Here is a 13510-nt window from a genome sequence, read left to right on the forward strand (position 1 = left end):
TGAGTGGAGGAGGAGGAGGAGGAAATAACTTTATTGAGTCCTGAGGAACCCCTTCCCATCCACTCTTGGTTTAGTGGTCGGCAGGGGTAGCGGGCCGCACCCACGTTGAGACGGGAAGCCCGTGAGCCTCAGCCCTCTGGACAGCCCAGAGCTGGGTCTGGTGGTCGTCGCTTCGCAGGGCGTCCTCCCAGTCTTCTTCTTTACTGAACATGGTGCCGCTTAACGCGGAGCATTGCCAGAGCATGTGCGCTAGTGAGCAGTATGATTCGCCACAATCCGTACATTGCGGCTCTACCTCTGGTGAATAAAGGCTCATTCTGCCTCTCGGGGGGAACGACCCTGTCTGAAACACTCCGAATATCGTTGACTGTGGTCTATTGAGCTTAGCGTGGGGGAGCGGGAAGGCCCTCCTCGACAGCTGATAATGCGTTGTTATTTCGTTGAAGGTGAGCAGCGGGTCTCCGTGCTCCCCTTCCTCCCCGCCACTTCGCTCGCCACGATCGCCGCGGTGCGTGAGTCCTCGCGCGTGGTCGTGCGCCAGCTCGTTGGCGTTGGGAAAGTCGGGGTACGCGTCGGCCCCATGTGGGCCGGAAACCATTTGACGATGTGATGGCCCGGGGCTCCCTCGTTGCCGAGGACGGCCGCCGCTTCCCGCGATATGGTGCCCGAGGCGAATGCTCTGGCCGCCGATCGCGAATCTGTGTACACTTAAGGACGTTCGGGGTCCCTCATTGCCATGGCTATTGCAACCTGTTCGGCCACTTCGGACGTTACCCCCTTGACCGATGTCGCGGTAATGATAGTCCCATCCCAGCGTATCGAGACGGCCGCGTACCGGTTCGCTGCGCCCATACTGGGCCGCGTCTACAAATGCCTTCAGACCCGGGCAGTTGGCGGTCAATTTCAGTAGTGCTCGGGCCCTCGCCTTTCGGCGCCCCTCGTTGAATTGCGGGTGGACGTTTCTCGGAAGCGGTTCTACCTTGAAAGTGCCCCTGATCGCCGTGCTGAGCGCGACCTTGCATGCGTTGCACTCTGCCTCTGCATTTATGCCTGCTTCTTCTAGGATGCGTCTGCAGGCCTTGGTGGTCGACAGCCGCACGACCTGTGCCTTGGTGTGTGGTTCGATTATTTCTGCTAGCGAGGTGTGGACCCCTAACTGATCTAGCCACTCTGTGCTTGTAGTGATCGGAAGACCTAGCACCCTTTTGATGCTCTTGCGCATCAGGGTCTCTATCTTAGCCGCGTCTCTCTTGGTCCATTTTAGCGCCGAGGCTACGTAATTTACGTGACTCATGAGGAAGGCGTTCTCCAGCGATATTTCACCATAACTGAATTTGTTGCTTCATTTTAATGCGATAGCAATTAAAAAATAAAAGTTAAAATAAATACTGCTCAAATAAAAAAAACTGCTCCAGTCAGGTAGACTACTCCCTCCCTGATAGTGAGATTATATTTGGATCAAGAAAACAGCGATGCGTTTATTTAGGAATACCATCGTTTCTCTGCGAGAGGGAAACCGCCGCTTCGCGTCGGCGCCCGGCACCGCGGCTTCCGCCGCGGCACGGGGGCTCAACGCGAGCAGTATCCGCTTGTTTACACCACCACAGTTCACCGAGATCAAAAGCCTTCATGCCACACCACCACTACTGCAAGGATTTCCGCCTCTAGAACAAACACTACAATAATAAAGCGCGGCGGGCGTGGGCTATACACCGCCAGACATTCAACGCACCCTAAACGATTCGCTCGCTACGCACGTAGGAGCTGCGCTCGGCAAGCTCGCTGCGCCCGGTCCCGGAGATAGGTCAGCCGCGCTCAGTAACTAGCAGCCGCCGCGCCAGGCCAGTGCCTCAAAAGTCCCTAAGCGATTATGTCCCTAGGAATCTAGGAGCTATACGATTGCCATGACAACATGGCAATCTGCCATGACATGACAACATGGTACCTGACACATGACAACATGGTACCTACTAGCAATTGTAAAGTCGCGGTGCGTTCTTCTCTTGCGGCTGCTGCTGACGGAGCTCGTATCTTGAAAGCGATCTGCTATGTGGCCGAAGTGTGCGCCCGCGCGGCCTCATCTCCAAAATGATCTGCGATGGTAGAAAGTGCCCGAGTCGAGTGCTGGTAGCTTCGTATGCGCTGTGCTTTCGCCGTTCGCGTTGAAGCGAGACGAAAGACAGCGCGAAGGTCAAACTCCATCGTTTTGACGAGTTTCCGTGGTCATCGAGCGAGATGTATCCATGTTTACCTGTGAGCACGGCACACCGTGCTTGTTTATTTAGTTAGTAAGCGAATATTTACAACTTATAGCAGGCCGATAAAACTGTTATCCTTACTTCGTATAGCTGTCCTACGAATTCGCTATCGCAATTGATGCTTGGCCTTTCGGGTGAAACAGCAACATTCTTTTTTACTCCTTTCGTTGCATATGTGTAAACTGCGGATTTCTTGGCTTTTATGGTTTGTAGTGTTTCCTTCTATTGCATTTATTTTTGCTGGCACCATCTAAGCCAACATTGTATATTATTGTATTGTTTCCGTTTGTAATCATCAATAAGTTCCTCTGCCTGCCGCTGCAAGGCTCCACAAATTGCTGCCTGCAATGTTTTCCTTATATCCCCATAAGTTGTATGTTTATGGAAATACAGGCAATTCAACATACAACCAAAGCGTTTTTTTTTTATGCGGACCCTCCCGTTTATTGTTCATTTTCTGCTGCTGCTGCTACTACTACTACAACAAGCTGCTTCTCCTGCTGCTGCTGCTGCTGCTAGGCTGCTGCTGCTAGGCTGCCTCTCCTCCTGATGCATAGGCTGCTACTGCTGCTGCTAGGCGTTCCTGCCTGCTGCTGCTGCGGCGTCGGCGGCGGTCTTCTTTGCTGCCGCGTCGGCGTCGGCGGCAGTCTTTTTTGCTGCTGCGTCGGCGTCCGCCGCTGTCTTGGCGGCGGCCTCGGCGGGGGTTTCTCTCTTACCTAGAAACCGGTTACACGTCACATGGCGTAGAACGTATATTTGTCTGCGTACACCTCTCCTCGCCACACGTCTCGGCTAACGCCAATTGAACATCGACCTCGTCCACGTGACCTTACTGCGTCAACGTCTCAGAGTGTGAAGTTGCATGAAATTCTGTCGGCATTCCGGCATTGCGCGTGAGAGGTGTAGCGCAAACATAAACATTACATGACTAAAATAATACACAGTGGTGGCTTAGCTGCTACGGCACTGCTCTGCTAAGCACCAGGACTCCGGATGAAATCCCGGCCTCGGCGGTCGCATTCTGATAGGGGCGAAATGCGAACACGCTCTCGTGCCGTGCATTGCGTGCACGTTAAAGATCCCCTCAGATAGTTCAAATTTCCGGAGTCCCCCAATACGGCGGCCTCATAGTGGGATACTGCTTTTGGCATGTAAAACCTCAGTACATAGATATATGTTTAAGCATGATCGGAATTTTGACCTGTGGGGTGCATAAACTTAAACATTGCGTTGCAAACATTGCACGTTGTATGAGCTGAACATAAGGACAATTGCACACTCAGTATATATATATTTACGGAATTTCATTATTCGCTTCACGTAGATTCAAACAAGTGCGTTGAATCTGTATAATATAAATGCTTTTTAGTGAGTAACGATGCTCACAGCGGAATATGACTGACCACATCTGGTTTTAACAAGACCATAGAACGCTTTTCGCAAATAACTGAAATTTCAGCGCTGTTAAGCCATCGATACCTCAGTACTGCTAAGGGAATTGAGTAAGTTCTTGCCAGATGAGCCTTTCGTCAAAGCCATCGGTAGAGACAGCTGAAGCAACTGAAGTGTCAGCTGGATAGCAAAATTTCTGTAAATCCCACAGTCATGCCATCCGGTTATTAGGCCGATTAAAAGCTTCAGCTCTACCAAACCCTTGTAGCACCCGCCGTGGTTGCTCCGTGAACATGGTGTTGGGCTGCTGAGCACGAGGTCACGGGATGGAATCCCGGCGATGGCGGCCGCATTTGGATGGGGGCGAAATGCTAAAACACCCGTGTACTTAGATTTAGGTGCACGTTAAAGAACCCCAGGTAGTCCAAATTTCCGGAGTCCCCCAATGCGGCGCGCCTCATAATCAGATCGTGGTTTTGGCACGCTAAAACCCCATAATTTAAACATTTAACCCTTGTAGCGAGAACCTGTGCCAACCTGATGTGAGGTTTCCATTAGAATTCTTTTCCTATTTTAGCGCTTTTCAGCGGTCCGAGCGGCGCTGCACCTTCACTATCCCAGGGACAAACTGGTCATGAAGTGGGAGTGATCAACAAAGAATAAAATCAAGCGTAAGGAAACCTTGAATTACACCGGCCAATCCGTTCAGCTTCGCGAACAATCCGGCCGCTTTACCACCCGTACACTTCCTTCACTCATGAAACATGATGGAATATAAATAAATGTGTGAAGCGAAATAATTTTCTTCCAAAGCGCTGCACACTCCACTGAGAAGAACCCCAACAGTGAAGGATTATGCTCCTTTTGTTTTTATAGCAAGCCCTCATGATTGCGAAGTAATCAAGTACTAAATTTTGTAAAGTCAAAAATGTCGCGTGTTTTATTGCGATAGTAACTGTGTGGATACTCCAAGTGCATTTTTGCCGTCACCGTGATATTCCGTATAAAGTCCAAGGACGAAAACACTGTCGCCGCGCGCCCTAAGCTGTATGTGCGAGTCAAAGCGTCCGAGGGTGAGCCGACCATCGCGGCTCAATGACGCGCGCGCAAGGGAGGCGAGCGGGGAGGAAACGCGCTATCTCCCGTCGCGCGCATGGCACCGGCTGAGGAAGGGATGTATGGGCATCGTACTTCGGCAACAACAGCGCATGGCCCGGTCGCGTATTTCCAATTGCTAGTAGATACAGCGCTCGACCGCTGGCGCCATGCTGCGCCGCTCGCGCGTACCATGTTTCTAGCCGCCGCCGTTGGAACGGAGGAGCCGTTGACGGAGAAAACGCAGGGCTGGTGGTGACTAGCCTGCTGTTGGGATCGGTGGTATTATGAACGCATCACTGTTTTGATGATCCAAATATAATCTCACTATCAGGGAGGGAGCAGTCTACCTGACTGGAGCAGTATTTTTTTTATTTGGGGTGTTGCTACGCTGCGCTCCGCAACACCCCAACGACCGCCGCTTCGCGTCGGCGCCCGGCACCACGGCTGCTGCCGTGGCACCGGGGTTCAACTGACCGCGCAAGCAAATAGAGAGGGAAAAAAAGGAAAAGCGTGATATTAAGAAAAAATCTAGCCAGGGCGGGATTAGAACCCGCGTATGCATGATCCCGAAGCGAGCGCCGTAACCACTCAGCCAAACAGCCATGCTTCCAAGGCTTGCATTCATGCGAACCATATGATTGCTTAAGAGCGTCCTCGGTGAAAGAAACCACCTAGAAACGCGGTACCCGCGAGCGGCGCAGCGTGGCGCGAGCGGTCGAGCGCTGTATCTACTAGCAATTGGAGTGCTGCGGCCCGGTCGCACGGGCTTTATCGCGAATGCGATCTGCTTTTGGGGCACAGCCTTGGCGGGGCCAACGGCTCGAAGCTTTGCGTGTGCAGTGTTCTCGCTGCTCGGTTTGCGGTGAAGCCATATACACACGCGAAGGTCACTTCTCTCGCTGCTGTCGGCGCGCTTCCTCACGCCAGCGTTCTGACAGCGAGTATCCGCAGTCGTCAAGTGCGAAGTGTTCATGTTTGCCTGTGCGCGCTGACATCGTGCTCGTTAATTTAGTAAGAAAGGGAGTGTTTACAAATTTATACGGCTTATAAAACTGCTATCCTTATTTGGTATGGTTGTATATTAGTTTACTGTCGCAATCGATTCTTCACCTTTCGGGAGAAACCGCGACTTTTTTTCGTAAAGATAATATAACCACTGGCTCAAAGCTCATGCACGGCTAAAGCCATGCATCGCATGGCATGACTCAAAGCTATGCAAAGGAAAAATTGTCTGTAATATGTTGTTTATACATTTAATAAAGGCGAGTCAAAAGTGGTTGACACCGACGAACCGTCTTGGGCGCACTAATTTACCACATGGTTTGTTCTTCAAACTACACTACCTTCGAGATCGGCACTACACTTTTATACTGCGCCATCTATGAGATCGGCCGATATTTTTTTTTTTTTTTGGTGTGTGTAAAGCCAAACTTGATGTTCCGGTTCTAGGCGCGCATTGTTTGAACGAGCGCATCTGGGTTTATTTTTGGTCTTTTCCTGCGCATTTCCAACCTTCATCTTGATGCCCCTTTTCTTCACTTACGTGCACTAGAAGGCCTGAAATCATTTAAATAATGAGGCGAAAGTGGTTGAATAATCAGATCACCCGACCCTCAAATCGACCTGAACTCTACAAGGAAGGCCTTGTCTTGAAACGTTTTTCCTTTGTCATCGTTAAGGGAACGCGACAGGTCGAGTATTCCGTCAAGAATGGTGGCGGATTCAGCCAAGTGGACGTGTGTAGGAAAAATGAACGCACTGAAGTGAAATGCAATTCAGTGAACACTCTGTACGCAGAGTGTTCACTTTTTTTACCTAATATCCGTAGTTTCTTTCTTGCCACCATATGCAAAACAGGCGAAAAGAAGTCCCGTACAAAAATGGGTGCACAGTGGTTCATGAGAATATGCGGCACGTACATATCGGCAGTGTCAGATTCTGAGGACGCATCTACGATCATAGAACATGACGGGTCGGGGCGATGCTTAAGCGATCGCCGCAGTAGAGAGTAGCGAGGTGAAACATTACAGGATTCGAGCACACTTCGTGTAACCCCTTGAGCAATACGAAGAAGAGTAGGCAAGTTGCGTTCAAGGGACAGCAGTGGCTAAGCAAACGCGACCCGAACTAAAGCGCTTAATGTGAATAAATATACGACGGGAAAGCTACTTGTCACATATCAACATATGTTGCGCTTATCCACAAATCACGATTAATCCTTCCCTCAAACAAATTCACTGTTCCCTCTCATGCTGTTTATAACTTTACATACAAACGAGAGCGTGGTAAAATGTCAAATCCCGTTATTGGTATTTCAAATAAGGCAATGAACCTTCGTAAATTGGGTGGTTGCCATTGCAGCCGGCGAAGGGCTTTCTCGCTAAAGTTTTCTGACGATTCGATGTAAGCTTCTTCGGACACAAGTGCTATAAATGATGACTGTAACATGAGGTAAACGTTGCACCCGAAAATATTGGCGGGCCTCTAAAGGTTTGCTCTTAGGTGACATTGTTGATGGTGCATGCCTACAAACAGTGGGGCATTATTATCATCGTCAATGTATTGTTATGTCCACTTCGCCTTCCTTCCATTCGCTAACATTGACTCCAACCTAATCCCGGAATTTATTAGCCCGACGTTTCGGAGCCAATTCGGCTCCGAAGGAAGGGCATGCATCCTTCTTTGTATGTCCATGGCCTTGCAGACACGACGAAGGGAAGAAAGGACTCCCTGCTCTAGGTCACCAGCACCAAAACACCTGTCCCATCCCCCCCCCCCCCGCCAATCGTCAACGGCATTCCCGCGAGTAAAGCGCCCCCAGCATCTATCAACCCAGCCGACCAGCCAGGCCGCAGCCGCCCCCCCCCCCCTCCCTCCCACACCTACCGCCTCTTTCGTCTGTCAAGAACAGGTGCCCTGTCAAGTGTCTCCCCACCTTGAGCTCTCTCCCCGTCCTCTCCTTTCTTACGGTGGACCTTTTAAAAGCGGCGAACCACCACCTCTGAAGAATACCCCCTGAAGAAGCAGCCGAATTCGCTCCGAAACGTCGGGCTAATAAATTTCCTTACTTGGTTGGAGTCAATCTTTAAGTCTTAATCAATTTTTCCCAACCAGACAGGTTATTCTGTCGAAATGTTTAGCTTCAAACCTCTTTCGCGCACACATTGCTTCAAGGGTTACGAACGCAAGTCACTCATATCTCCCCAAGGGCACGCTTATGCGGCTCCAAAATGTTGCTCTCTGTGCTGCCCTAACAAGTGTTATCTTACGAACCATTTCATCGGGCAGTAATGAGTTATGCTGGAAATTAACGGCTGAAAAACGACAGTCTCGATTATTCCGACGCCCGCTTCTAGGAGGAGGCGATGTCGCTGCAGCACTCGGCACCAGAGGAGTGGCAATTTGGCCGCGTTCTGATGCCTGCCAAGGAAGCCACTAATTGAAACACGGCAAATTGCCAGATTGCTGCAGACGCGAATAAAGTTAAATGGGTCAAATGCGAAACACAGTTACTCTTTCTTGCTTTCTTTCGTTGTTCTTTTCTTCGTCATCTATATACCATCGGATATGCGAATGACTCAAAAGTGACTGCTTGCACATCATTTGCTCAAGGCTATTATGACATTCTGTTCTCAGTACAGTGTTGAACGGAAACCCGTCTGATTAGGAAGGAACAAAACTGAACTAAAACGTACACTCACACAATAAAATAAAATATATTCTCCATCGCACTCTGGTTCACAATCCAAAAAGTATCATTGTTAACAAAGTGGAATCAATAATATATGTCGTATTGATTTGTTATGTTATTTATCTCCATTTCAATAACAACTAGGATAACAGCACCGTGTAATTTCAGTTACTCACTGGCAATCAATCATTTTTGCTCTTTACTCAACACCGGATATTTCGACATACTATTGATTACACTCTATAAGATGTGAAACTGGTTAGAGCGTCAAATATCTTCATGGCAACGCAAGAAATGGTTCATATAAACGCAAAATTCATTTCTGTACGAGTCGGGACTGTTACTAGTTCAGAAATGCGCGGATGTCTAAATCTAACTGCTCGAACGTTTCTTTCCCCCCCCCCCTTTTTTTTTCTCGTTGCCACCTCATCGAAATGCGGTCGCCGTGGCCTGGTTGGAAGTTGCGACCTAGAGCTGAGCATCAGAACACAATACCCACACGGCTACCTCGGCGGGTTCTGCCTGGCGTCTAAAGAGAGCAAAGAAAAGCCGTGACGTTGTCCTTACCACGGATTCCTTCCGTCCTGCCTGCTGCTGCTGCGGCGTCGGCGGCGGTCTTTTTTGCTGCTGCGTCGGCGTCGGCGGCAGTCTTTTTTGCTGCCGCGTCGGCGTCGGCCGCTGTCTTGGCGGCGGCCTCGGCGGGGGTTTCTCTCTTACCTAGAAACCGGTTACACGTCACATGGCGTAAAACTTTCATCGGTCTACGTACACTTCTCCTCGCCACACGTCTGGACAAACGCCAATTGAACATCGACCTCGTCCACGTGACCTTACTGGGTCAACGTCTCAGAGTGTGCAGTTGCATGAAATTCTGTCAGCATTCCGGCATTGCGTGTGAGAGGTGCAGCACAAACATAAACATTGCATGACTAAGATAACCCACCGTGGTGGCTTAGCTGCTATGGCACTGCTCTGCTAAGCACCAGGACTCCGGATGAAATCCCGGCCTTGGCGGTCGCATTCTGATAGGGGCGAAATGCGAACACGCTCTCGTACCGTGCATTGAGTGCACGTTTAAGATCCCCTCAAGTGGTTCAAATTTCTGGAGTCCTCCACTACGGCGGCCTCATAGTGGGATACTGCTTTTGGCATGTAAAACCTCAGTACATAAATATATGTTTAAGCAGGATCGGAATTTTCACTTGTGTCAAAATTCCAGCAGTGTCAAGCCATCGATACCTAAATACTGCTAAGGGAAGTCAGTAAGTTCTTGCCTGAGGAGCCTTTCGTCAAAGCCATCGGTAGAGACAGCTGAAGTAACTGTATTGTCAGCTGGGGCGCTATAACGTAAGATTATTCCAAACTGTTTAGATTCCAAACTCGTGACGTCAAATTTACGTAACCACCGATGCACGTATCGGACGGTCACCAGCAGCGTTGTCTGAAAAAACCAATCAAACACTCTCCTCGTTTATAGGAGGTCACCTTTGTTCGCTTTCAAAAGCAATAACATTGTTTACATTCAGCGGTTTTTCTTATCTAATTGGATGACAAGAGGCAAGGAGCACGCTCTAGTGGAGAAGGGCATTCGATGGGGCCGAGCCAGCACAGTGAAATTAGATAACCGCATAAAGAGGGTGGTGCCGGCTTCTCCGATTGGTCCACTTCGCCATACTTAGCTTGCGGTGGCTGGTCGAAAATCGCGGCGGCGTGCAACGGAAGGATAAGAATGCTGCTAAAACGGATCCTCAGCAAGGAGCGTTGGCAGAGCGAAGTCGTATGCATGCCGAAAGTGCTCGATAACGTTTTACTGCCACGCAAAAAGGTTTATCATGCGCAAGTAAATACATGCTCACAGGCAGGTGCGAGTAGGGAGGGCCTGAGCGATTGGCGGACCGCAATCTTCTATTCCTTTCGGAACGGGGCAGTCTGTGGCTATTCAGAAAATTTTCAGTTTTGGTCGGTATTAATGCCTTTTTTTCGCGTACACGTCGCTTTGAAGTGATGAGTTGTCCCGGTTTTGTGAGGTCGCGTGGCAGACAGGCGAAGTGGGCGTAGCCAGAAAACATTGGACCAATAGCAGAGGGCTAATGGTGAAAAGGCGTCGAATCAGGAAAGATTATTTTTCTTTTGTGTGGTTTAATCATGCATAATCAGTGTGTACACGTTATATCAGATAAGGAGCTATCGCGGTTTTCGTGACGTCGCATGACAGATAGGCGAAGTTGGGAGTGGTACGAAAATATTTGGACCAATCGTGGAGGCTGATTGCAGAAATTGGAGTCAAAGCAGTTTGGAATCAATTTACGTTATTGCGCCGCTGGATACCAAAGTACTTGTAAATCCCGCCGTCATGACATCCAGTTAGGAGGCCGATTAAAAGCTTCAGCTCTAACAAACCCTTCTAGCTAGAACCTGTGCCAACCTAATGTGAGCATCCCATTAGAATTCTTTTCCTATCTTAGCGCTTTTCAGGGGACCGAGCAGCGCTACTCCTTCACTATCCCAGGTACTCACTGGTTATGAATTGTCAGTGATAAACAAAGAATATAATCAAGCATAAGGAAACCTCAAATTACACCGGCCAATCCGTTCAGCCAATCCCACTGTCCGGTTTACCACCCGTACACTTCCTTCCTTCATGAAACAAGATGGATTATCAGGTGGATTATCAGGTGACATAATTTTATTCCAAAGCGCTGCACACTGCGTTGAAATGAACGTCAAGGCTGAAGGATTATGCTCCTTGTGTATTTTATAGCAAGCTGTTACGATGTGGTTCGGGGAGAACGCTTAGTTCTGTCAGTCAGAGACGCCTCCCAGGGCAGCAAGGAAGGAATTGCAACAATCACGGCACGCAGTTGGCCGACCAGCCGTTATCGGAAGAAAGAATTCTGCAACATCGTCTCAACTCAACATCGCATCAGAAGGCCGTGCAAGCGCTCCTGCGGTTCGTGAATTCCACTGGCCTGTGTGAACGTCTTTGATTGGAACGCCTCCCTTGTTACCTATGCCTGTGTCTTTTGTGTGTGTGTGTGTCTTTTTCGCTCTCTCTCTCTCCTTTACACTCTCTTCAACCCCTTTATCCCCCACCCCAGTGTAGGGTAGCAAACCCGAAACTGATTTCTGGTTAACCTCCCTGCCTTTCCTCTCTCGCTTGCTCTCTCTCACGGCACGCAAATGTATATACAAACACACACAAAATGTACTTACAAGGACACCGGGCATGGGGGCAAGCGAGACCAAGCGTCCCTACCAAGCGTTCAGAGCGACTACCACCGCACACTCACAGTTTGGCTGGTGTTGCGTCGCGCGATGAGCGGCACCTGCGGAGACGGCAGATGAGACCTCGCGGACTCGGGTTCGTCAGTACGCTGGTTGACGGGAGCGCAAGTTCAACAAGCTGCAAGAGCGGAGACGGCCGGCCAGCTCCCGCAGACCAGCCGACCAACGAACCAAAGTCCGCGAGGTCTCATCTAGCGTCTCCGCTGGTGCCGTGTGAGGCTCTCCGCGCGAGGCTTTGGATGGGAAGTTGCGCGTTGAAGACCTTCGTGCGCAGTGGCCATTGGATAATGCAGGCGTTGAGGCCGAGACCAGACCTATAAAGCTAGAGCAATAAGTCTTGAATTATGAGCTTCGGCTCAACGAAACGCTACGACAAAGCTCAAAAGGCTCTAGTCACTGTCAGGATTTGGCCGTATCGCCGTTCATTGAATGTGTTCGTCCTGCCGAGCTCTGCATTGAGCTCACAGATGCAAAGGACAACCAAACTCCGTGTGGTGTCTCCTCATCAAGTTTTGCATACTTGTGAGCAGCACACTGATTTGGACTTCAGAGTCCCGAACACTCAGCATGTGGTTACAGACCACAGCTTGCCTGGTGCTAAAGAATGCGCTAATATCAGGAAGAATGCTTGCAGACAGAATATCATGACGGCTTTTAAAATTTCTTGGATGGTTTCCTCTGGGCAGATGAAGGGCTTAGAATCTGAAAAAATTGCAGCCGCGTCGGAATCTTGTCTGAAAGGTCAACAGGCCAATAGAACATTCGGAGAGGCCTCCGAAATTCCCTGGCGTCAAAAATCAACAGCGGTGATGCATACCATTCGAAACATTCTGTGAGAACAACGTAAAAGAGCACTTAACTCTAACAGTTCTCAGAACAATGCCGTCAGAAGACATAGACATGCGGCAAAGGTATTGATGGACGCTTCTTACAGAGAGAGGCGCCGCAGTGCCAGCCTACATCCTGATGGAATGCGACGGGATCCACCCAGCGAGAACCGTAGGTAACGTGCAACTCCCAGAAGCGCTTGGTTTCAAAGTGGAAGGAGACATAAACAGATCAGCCATAGAGATCAGCAAGAGACGATTGGAGTACTGGTGGAAAAAAAGCAGGGAAAAGATGGATGGGACCTGATCTCTTAAAATCATAGGCAGCGGCACAAGGAAAATTTTTGAAAAAGAAAAATAATAATGAGAGGTATACAAACATGCTAGATAAAGAACAGTATACCTGATTAAATCAAGGAGGCTAGGTGACAATTTGTCGCCAACCTATTTCAAAGAGGATGCCAATAAATCATCATCATCATCATAGGGTGTGCCAATGTCCCACCGAAAATTCGACGTCGTCCTTACCACGGGCTCCTTCCGTCCTAGGTGCTGCTGCTGCGCGGCCGGCGGCTGTCTTGGCTGCTGCTTCTGCGGCATCGGCTGCTGTCTTGTCTGCTGCTAATTTTGCGTCGGCGGCTGTCTTGGCCGCAGCCTCGGCGGGGGTTTCTCTCTTACCTATAAAACGGTTACACGTCAAATGACGTAGAACATACATCTGTCTGCGTACTCCTGTCCTCGTCACACGTCTCGACAAACGCCAATTGAACATCGGCCTCGTCCACGTGACCTTACTGCGTCAACGTCTCAGAATGTGCAGTTGCATGAAATTCTGTCAGCATTCCGGCATTCCGTGCGAGAGGTGTAGCAGAAAGATAAACATTACATGGCTAAAATAACCCGCCGTGGTGGCTTAGCTTCTATTGCACTCCACTGCGAAGCACCAGGACTCCTAATGA

The 13510-nt window shown here is 49.7% G+C and overlaps 2 protein-coding genes across 2 annotated transcripts in view; both read right to left on the reverse strand.

Moving 5' to 3' along the window:
* LOC119453576 (neurofilament heavy polypeptide-like) overlaps positions 1 to 13510 on the reverse strand; it is a 512698-nt gene that overhangs the window by 327352 nt on the left and 171836 nt on the right. The window contains exons 5-6 of the mRNA XM_049667992.1: positions 13080 to 13229; positions 9007 to 9156 (exon numbers count right to left, since the gene is read on the reverse strand). Coding sequence (XP_049523949.1) covers positions 9007 to 9156; positions 13080 to 13229 — 300 coding nt within the window. The remainder of the gene's footprint in view (positions 1 to 9006; positions 9157 to 13079; positions 13230 to 13510) is intronic.
* LOC119453577 (tol-Pal system protein TolA-like) overlaps positions 1 to 13510 on the reverse strand; it is a 281346-nt gene that overhangs the window by 265138 nt on the left and 2698 nt on the right. The gene's annotated exons all lie outside the window — the stretch shown is intronic.

Source organism: Dermacentor silvarum, chromosome 5 (assembly GCF_013339745.2).
Source record: "Dermacentor silvarum isolate Dsil-2018 chromosome 5, BIME_Dsil_1.4, whole genome shotgun sequence".
In the NCBI taxonomy this organism is placed as follows: Eukaryota; Metazoa; Arthropoda; class Arachnida; order Ixodida; family Ixodidae; genus Dermacentor; species Dermacentor silvarum.